General features: G+C 40.5%; 1 protein-coding gene across 1 annotated transcript in view; it reads left to right on the plus strand.

Moving 5' to 3' along the window:
* The window catches only part of LRRC1 (leucine rich repeat containing 1), a 123,741-nt gene extending 114,369 nt beyond the window's left edge, over positions 1-9,372 (plus strand). The window contains exons 16-17 of the mRNA XM_060235138.1: positions 2,865-2,957; positions 8,983-9,372. Of these exons, the coding sequence (XP_060091121.1) occupies positions 2,865-2,957; positions 8,983-9,135 (246 nt within the window). The 3' untranslated portion in view covers positions 9,136-9,372. The remainder of the gene's footprint in view (positions 1-2,864; positions 2,958-8,982) is intronic.
* Positions 9,373-9,700: the final 328 nt, after the last annotated feature.

Below are 9,700 nucleotides of genomic sequence, written 5' to 3' on the forward strand. Positions count from 1 at the left end.
TAGTCTGGAAATATAGGTGCTTCTGAGAAAGTCACACATCTCTCTCTCTGTGTCTTTGTCTCCCCAAATGGTGCCTTCTCTTCCAATTTCTCCATATCAGTAGAATTATACAGTAACTAGAAATAAGGCCCATTGTGAAGAAAAAAGTAATGGACTCTAGAAAGAAGCTATGGGCATCCTTACTGTCTTCCCACCCTCCCAAGTTAAGGCATTCACTCCCCCCACTCTTGGTGTCTTCCCATCCATCAATGTATATTGACAGGATTTTGCGCTTGTTCACATTGAACTTCATTTGCCATACTGACGCCCACTTGCCCAGCCTTGACAGATCCCACCTCATGGGACTCTGTACATTTTGGCTTGGAACCTACCAGCCATCATTGGATGATGCTTCTCTTACCTTACTGCAGTGCGTGCACGCCATCCCCCCCCCAATCATATGACTTTTTGTCAATGGTCCTGTGATCCTGAAAATTATCTTTCAGGATGTTGAAATAAACTCCTGAGAGGAAAATTAGAAAATCTACATCTGCCAGCACTTTTTATTGGATGTTGGTTGCATCCAAGCCTCTGAGTCTTCCCTGTTAATTTGTAGAAGCTATGCATGCCCTTCCACCCTCTAAATTTTGCTAAACAGTATAACTATCAAACAAGAGAGAAAGACAGACAGACAGACAGACAGACACATATACATATGCTTCTATGTGTGTAGCTTATGGATGTGCACAGCAAAACTTAGTGGTTAGACTGTTCCTTGAAGACTGTTGGGGAGTACGAAAAGATTTTCTGAAAGGTGGTTTTTCAAAAGCTGACATTTAAGATGCCACTGTTAGTCCCAATTGGAAAAATTTAATCATGCTTCAGTTCCATTGAAATCAGTTGGACAAAGTAGTTGCAAATAGCCATTGATTTCTGAGGAATAATAAGGGGTTTTTCTGGTTAAGGCTTTAGAAGAAGAAGATGATGATATTGGATTTATATCCCGTCCTCCACTCCGAAGAGTCTCAGAGCGGCCCACAATCTCCTTTACCTTCCTCCCCCACAACAAACACCCTGTGAGGTGGGTGGGGCTGGAGAGGGCTCACAGCAGCTGCCCTTTCAAGGACAACCTCTGCCAGAGCTATGGCTGACGCAAGGCCATTCCAGCAGGTGCAAGTGGAGGAGTGGGGGATCAAACCTGGTTCTCCCAGATAAGAGTCTGCACACTTAACCACTACACCAAACTGCAAGTTCATTATCTCTGTGCAATGGTCTATGACAGGGGTGTCAAACATTCAGCCTGGAAACCAAATCAGGCCCCTGGAGGGCTCCTATCAGGCCCCCAGCAACCGGCTGTCATCTGCTTCCTTTTCTCTCTCTTCCTTCTGCATCACAGCTTGCTTTGCCAGGCTTGCTCAATCACACAGGAGCTACAGATCAAAGCCTCTATTTTCTCCATTGGCTCCCTTGGGGAAGAAAGGAGGAGGAATAGTTTGCTCTGGGAGGCTCTCTCAATCATACAGCAGAGCTACTGAACAAAGCCTCTCTTCCTTCTATTGGTTGAGGCTTCTCCCCCTCCTTGTCCCCTGGGGAAAGAAGGAAAGAGCCAAAACTTCCTTCACCCAGTTACCTGGATCGCATGGGAAAGATACAAAGAAAGCTCTTTTAAGACTAACAAGTGCTAATGTTTTAAGCATGTTTTATTTTAAGCTTTAAAAAAATCTTTGTTTTTCTGTCCTTTATAAAGTTTATATCTCTGCTGCCTGGCATTACATTTTATGAGATGTGGCCAGGCCCAACAAGGTCTCATTTATGTCGGTTCTGGCCCTCCTAACAAATTAGTTCGACACCCTCGGTCTTTGAGAAGAAACCAATATGAAGGTAGAAATTTAGCATACTTTCAAGGCAAGATAAATTCACAAACCAATCAATATTGGACTAATGAAGCTCTAACCTAATAACAGAGATTCTGTATATGACCTGACGGGTTCTCCTTGTGGCATCTCCACTTAAAGATTTTTGGTAGCAGAACTGAATATGACTTCCTGGTTAGATGGACCATTAGGCTGATTTAACAGAAAGTATATCCAGGGCTTTTTTTGTAGCAAGAATTCCATTGAATATTAGGCAATACACCCCTGATGTAGTCAATCCTACAAGAGCTTACAGGGCTCTTAGTACAGGACATGCTGTAAGCTCTAGGAGGATTGGCTACATCATGGGGTTGTGGCCTAATATGCAAAGAAGTTCCTGCTACAAAAAAAGCCCTGGGTGTATATCACCTCATATTCTGTCATCCACTAGTTTTCAAGAGACAAACAGAGAGTGTTACTACCTGTCTTAAGTTAACTCACAAAAGTACTGATGTCATTGCCTTTTTCCTTAACCTGAATTTTAAAAAAATCTTTAAATTTAGCAGGAACCATTGTGGCTGGCCTCAGCACCTAAAGGACACCGTTAAAAGAAGCACTGGATTAAGGCTCACTCTCCTTAGACATGATGCAAAGTTGCTAAGTGTCTCTTCCTTCTAGATTTACAGAGCTGAGATGAGAAGGGGAAAAAGTGGACTCTGAACCCTTTTCCATCTGTCAGTTTTTCAGTCAAAACACTCTGTTGGATCCAACCAGCTGTTCTGTTGGTGAAGAAGGAAAGTGTCCTCTAACTGTGAAAATAACACCTATGCTCAGATCATAGGACCTGCGCAAACAAAAGCCATGTGAGATGAGGGAATGGGTGAGACTGAGTGGGGAATAGCTGGCTAGATCCAACCTGCCACCTTTCCAACTGTATTTCTGCCCACAGAGGGAAAGATATGAGTACATATCTGCTTGCTTGTTTAACAATGCCTGAAAAGTTAGATTAACTACATTTTATTATTTTTAAAGGATGCCCGTATTTCAGAACCCAGCACACCTGATTCTGGTTCTCTACCATCATCCAAAAGTGGCTCTTTCCAGACAGCAAACCATGTTATAATGGTATGTAAATCCCCCCCAAAATAACTGGTGATGCATTAAAAGCAGCCGTTTTGAATATCGAACTTTTAAGATACAGTTAAATCAGTCTGTGTCTCTCATGTCTTGGCAGTTTGCTTTTAGTCAGATATTTGTGCTGGTTTCTTAAAAACCCAGCAGATGTCAGTATTACCCTGAATTACCATTGTCTTAAATGTTGGGGGATAAATGGTGCTAGCCAATAGTTGAGATTAATTTGTTTTATTCTCTTTTTCTAAAGCAAGTCACTGAAAATAAAGCAAGTTTATATGTTGGTACACAGTCTCCAGAAATGTGTGCAGACTTTATATATAGTTATAGAATTATTTATTTAGGGCTATATGTTAACTTGCATGAAATTTTAGACATATTCTTACTTCAGTATTTACCATTGTAGCAAAAAAAAAATCCCAACACAAGCAACACAATTTTGTTTCATACTAGTAGACTGGAATAGATTAGAATGTTATTTTGCTATAACTGTTGAAGTTAATTAGTTTATATTTTACTAAACTTTTATTAAACCAGAAAATCTCCAGAAAGGTTATGATCAGGTAATGCCCTCTTCCTCTGTATGGCAGGCATGTCCATCTTCAAACAGGTCGTGATCTATTTTTTCCGGACAAAAGTGCTGGTGATCTACCACCATGAAAATTAAATTTCAAATTAGTTTTTAATTAGATTTTAACCCACCAAAGTTGGGTTCCACTGTGTCCCCCCCCCCCCCCATTTACAATGCACCTTCTGTCATTTACTGGTAAGCAAAATAAGCAAAACCAAAACAGAGACGAAGATCCAGAGAGAACTGCGAACAGTTTTTCTTAAATTTTTATTGTTATAACTTTCTTTAACTGTTTTAATAACTTCCTTTTAACTTTATTGAGTAATTTGTGTTAAATGTAGGTCAAGTATTGATCCGGGCTGATCTTGCATAATCTTTAAAACTTTGCTCTTGCTAATTAGTGAGATGTCTGAACCTGCATTTCATCCACCAGCTTTTTGAAGTTGGGTGAATATTGCATGAGGGCCAGTCTCAGGGAATCCTGGAGATGTTCATCTGTCATGTTGGAACACTGTGTACTGTTTGTCATTTTCAGATGGGAAAATGCAGATTCATACAAATAAGTTGAACCGAAACAGGAGTGAACATATGAACATATGAAGCTGCCTTATACTGAATCAGACCCTTGGTCCATCAAAGTCAGTATTGTCTTCTCAGACTGGCAGTGGCTCTCCAGGGTCCCAAGCTGAGGTTTTTCACACCTATTTGCCTGGACCCTTTTTTGGAGATGCCAGGGATTGAACCTGGGACCTTCTGCTTCCCAAGCAGATGCTCTACCACTGAGCCACTGTCCCTCCCCGAGTGTACAGCTTCATTGCATCTTCTTAAGTTGGGAAATTTGTCTCTAGGCATTAGCTTCCAAAACAATTCTTGCTCAGCACGGGTCTTGAGAAAAATGTCATTTTTAAGGGTTACTATTTTGTTTTCAAGAGATGCCTTGTTCAATGAGTAATTTTTACTGATAGCAGCTGCAGTTTCCTTAATGTCCATATCTGCTTTGAATGGGTATGACAAGTACTCCACAACTTTTTCAATTCTTTGGAAGTCACAGAATCTTTTTTCGAATTCCTGGATAACAGAGCAGATTTCTGTCACATGCTTCTTGTTCTGAAAAACAAAATTTGGATATTGTCCCAGATGGTCCTGCGTATTAGGAAAATGATCAAAAGTGTTGTTTGCAAGGTCAGTCATCATTAGCTCGAATTTGCTCTTGTAGAATGAAACTGTACTCATCATCTCGCCAATGCATCTGTTTTTTCCTTGTAGTTCAATGTTCATATCACTTAGTTCGCCTGTAAAGTCAGCAAGAAATGCCAGATCACATAACCACACCTCATCGTCCAATTCTGCTTTGTCATCTCCCCTCTCCTTCAAAAACCTTCTTATTTCATTCAGCAAATCACGAAATATTTGCAGAAATTTGTGCCTACTTAGCCACCTTACATCTGTGTGCAAAATGATTTCCGCTGCCCCTTCATCAAGAGTAAGACTGAAAAGCCATCTTTGAAGTGATCTTCCACAAACTGAATTTACAATTTTGAAAGTGATGTCCATGACAGTCTTTGTATTGAGTCTCTTGCTTGCCAAAACTTGCTGGTGAATGATGCAGTGATAAGAAATCTGGAAAGTCATCATGCTGTCTACAGAGGCCTATGAAACCGTTAACCTCACCTGTCATTGCTCTTGGTCCATCAGTAGTGATGGAAACAGGTTTATGCAATGGAAGATTACACTTTGTCACAAAAGAATGGAAAGAGCTCAATATTCCTGACCAGTAGTTCTCCCTTTTAAAGAAATCATTCCAAGTAGTTCTTTAACACTGAAGTCTTCATAAACCATCTGGATAAAGACTAGTAACTGGGCTATGTCTCTTATGTCTGTAGATTCATCCAGTTGAAGTGAGAAAGCAACACAAACTGAAACATTCTCCAACAATTGTTCAGTTGTGCCTCCACACATCTTTTCTATTTGCCGCACAACGGTGTTTCTTGACAATTGTACATCTTGAACAGCAGCTATGATCTACTTATTCCTAACTCCTTCAAAAAGGTTGTCTGATGCTTCAAGAAAACAATCTTTTACAAATTCTCCTTCATTGAAAGGTTTGCATTTCTTTACAATTGGGTTGCTGACCTTGAAGGATGCCATGCTTGCATTGACCGGATGTGACCTTGGCTTCGCCATCAACTGTTGCTGTGCAGCCAATTTAGATTTAAGTTCTTTGAGCTTCAGTTTCTTTGGAACACTCATCTTTGTTATACTGGGGTGGCTGGCGTGCTAAGTTAACACTGGCTGAATCTGGTCCAAAACTGTCACTGTCCCAAAGTATTAAAGATCAACAGGAACTGAAGACCTCTGGATGATGCCAAGACCACACATCCAGTTCTAAAAGTAAAAATAAGAATTCGTCATACTGGCACCAATAATCAAATACCACCACACCAAACAATCATCAAAAAAAACCCAAACACATGTCCAGCAAACCATGGGACCAAGTGGAGCTGGTGATCTATCTCTGACCCCTCCGCGATCTACTGGTAGATCGCGATCTACCTTTTGCGCATACCTGCTGTATGGAATGAAGGATAGTTTAAGAACATAAGAACATAAGAGAAGCCATGTTGGATCAGGCCAATGGACCATCCAGTCCAACACTCTTTGTCACACAGTGGCAAAAATTTTTATATATGCACACACACTGTGGCTAATAGCCACTGATGGACCTCTGCTCCATATTTTTATCGAAACCCCTCTTGAAGGTGGCTATGCTTGTGGCCGCCACCACCTCCTGTGGCAGTGAATTCCACATGTTAATCACCCTTTAGGTGAAGAAGTACTTCCTTTTATCCATTTTAACCTGTCTGCTCAGCAATTTCATCGAATGCCCACGAGTTCTTGTATTGTGAGAAAGGGAGAAAAGTACTTCTTTCTCTACTTTCTCCATCCCATGCATTATCTTGTAAACCTCTATCATGTCACCCCACAGTCGACGTTTCTCCAAGCTAAAGAGCCCCAAGCGTTTCAACCTTTCTTCATAGGGAAAGTGTTCCAGCCCTTTAATCATTCTAGTTGCCCTTTTCTGGACTTTCTCCAATGCTATAATATCCTTTTTGAGGTGCGGCAATCAGAATTGCACACAGTACTCCAAATGAGACCGCACCATCGATTTATAAGGGGGCATTATGATACTGGCTGATTTGTTTTCAATTCCCTTTCTAATAATTCCCAGCATGGCGTTGGCCTTTTTTATTGCAAACACACACTGTCTTGACATTTTCAGTGAGTTATCTACCACGACCCCAAGATTTCTCTCTTGGTCAGTCTCTGCCAGTTCACACCCCATCAACTTGTATTTGTAGCTGGGATTCTTGGCCCCAATGTGCATTACTTTGCACTTGGCCACATTGAACCGCATCTGCCACGTTGACGCCCACTCACCCAGCCTCAACAGGTCCCTTTGGAGTTCCTCACAATCCTCTCTGGTTCTCACCACCCTGAACAATTTAGTGTCATCCGCAAACTTGGCCACTTCACTGTTCACTCCCAACTCTAAATCATTTATGAACAAGTTAAAGAGCATGCGACCCAGTACCGAGCCCTGCGGCACCCCACTGCTTACCGTCCTCCACTGCGAAGACTGCCCATTTATACTCACTCTCTGCTTCCTATTACTCAGCCAGTTTTTGATCCACAAGAGGACCTGTCCTTTTACTCCATGACTCTCAAGCTTTCTAAGGAGCCTTTGATGAGGAACTTTATCAAAAGCTTTCTGGAAGTCAAGGTAAACAACATCTATCGGGTCTCCTTTGTCCACATGTTTGTTCACCCCCTCAAAGAAATGTAACAGGTTAGTGAGGCAAGATCTTCCCTTACAGAACCCATGCTGAGTCTTCCTCAATAACCCGTGTTCATCAATGTGCCTACTCATTCTGTCCTTGATAATGGTTTCTACCAACTTTCCCGGTATTGAAATCAGACTGACTGGCCTGTAATTTCCCGGATCTCCTCTGGAACCCTTTTTAAAGATGGGGGTGACATTTGCTACCTTCTAGTCTTCAGGAACGGAGGCAGATTTCAATGAAAGATTACAGATTTTTGTTAGAAGATCCACAAGTTCAACTTTGAGTTCTTTCAGAACTCTCGGATGTATGCCATCCAGAACCGGTGACTTATTAGTTTTTAAGTTGTCTATCAGTTGTAGGACCTCCTCTTTTGTCACCTCAATCTGACTCAGGTCTTTCAACACCCCTTCCAAAATTAGTGGTTCTGGGGCGGGCAACCCCACCTCTTGGAGCTGGTGAAGGCTGACAACTTAGGTACTAATAGATATTTAAAACAAGTCTGATGACACAACCATTTTGACAAATACTGTAAACCTTAACATTTTAAAAACTAGACTCTTCTGACTAATGACAATTTGATTCTTGCATCATTTAGTACTAAGCATTGAAATTTACCAAGACAGATCAATTGACTGATATTTACTACCAAATGTCCATAGTTTCCAAGAGAGACCTTCCTTTTTCTTGGGTTGACCCATTAGAGACCAGTGTGAAGCATGTCCTGCCATTTGTTAGGCTTTCACTTTATATTGGGATTACTAAATTTTTCTCTTTTTAGCCTACTTTATAATTTGCTACAGCAGAACTGAGTAATTTCCTCCCTTTTCTTATCAGTCTGATTCACAAAATTATAATGGCTCCTAGACTTTTTTTCAGTGCAAAAACTGTAAGTCAAATTATCTATGTATATGATATTAATTATGGCAAACTGTCAGTACTGACAGTACAGTCAGAAGCCGGTATGTGTAGTGGTTAATATCTTGGAGTAGAATTTAGGAGACCCAGGTGCAAATTTCCACTCATCCATGAAGTGCTCTGGGTGAACTTAGACTAACTGCCTTACAGGGTTGTAGTGAGGATAAGGTAGAGGAGGGTAAAATCGTGTACTGAGATCCTTGGAGGAAGACTGGGATAAATGTGTTAGCCATGAGTTCTTAATAAGTATAAGATCTTAACTCATGCATGCATGCTAGCACGCTTGCAAACACATATATGCACACTTAGAGGAGGGATGGCTTCTAGCAAGAAAGAAAAGTAATAACAGTTTGGAAGGGGGCCTAGAGGCTATAGGTTTGTCAGTTACAGTATTAGAATTCCACTGGCATTATATTAGATGGCAAAAAGGAGGGAAAAGAAACTGCTAGAAGCAAAAGAAAATGGGGGTATTTTTGGAGCCACAGATTATGGCATGTCAGATGTAAAATGCTGAAATCCAGCTTGGTTGATACAGAATATTTCCAGTATTCAGAGACTATATGAGTTGACTGAATTATATCCGGAAAGGACTTGACCTGGGAAGAGTTTTGTGAGCAAATTTGTTTCTTCTCTGCTTCCCTATTCCTCTATTGCAGTTGATTTTTTATCTCCCTCTTTTGTGGTACCTCAGATACCTCGAATCATCTTGACACGCCCTTCCACTTCTGATGAAGATGCTGACCAGTTGACACAAGACCATGATGACTCTGAGCCTGAAGAAACGGACTATACTGAAAGCCATTTCTATTCAGACTGTTTAAACCATGCTTTTTATCCTCCATAATAAAGTATTCTTTTTAGGGGAAAAAAGGCTCTGTGGTAGTTCTTGATCTTATGAATGTGGTACATTATCTGCACTGCCTTATTAGAAGTTTAAATCAGTACAATGGAATTGAATTTAGACTAACAAGAAAATTCTATCAGTGTTCCAGTTTCCCTCAAACTTTACTGGGGCTGTGATTTCAGAAGCTAAAGTACAGCCAACAATTACTTTTTGCCAAAGGTAGCAATGAAGAGATTTTTTAAAAATCACTTAAGTACATTTTAATAAGATCATTGTTACTGTGCAGAGAACACCTTTTTTTTCAGAAGGGGAAAAGAAAGTACAATTTAAAGGTTGGCATAGTGTCATATCCCTATTTTTTGTATCAAACAACTAATGTACCTGAACAAAATGCTTTTCTCTGGTTTGAATGTTACCTTTTATGGTCAGTTTTTATCTGAATAAAATATTATTTTTCAGTTAAATCAATTATTGGTGCTTTCTTTGGAGACAAATGGATTCAAACCCACTTCAAAAATCTAATACAGCCTTTCACTTCCACATTATAGTAACCTGTGTGCAATTC

This window comes from Heteronotia binoei, chromosome 1 (genome assembly GCF_032191835.1).
Source record: "Heteronotia binoei isolate CCM8104 ecotype False Entrance Well chromosome 1, APGP_CSIRO_Hbin_v1, whole genome shotgun sequence".
Classification (NCBI taxonomy): domain Eukaryota; kingdom Metazoa; phylum Chordata; class Lepidosauria; order Squamata; family Gekkonidae; genus Heteronotia; species Heteronotia binoei.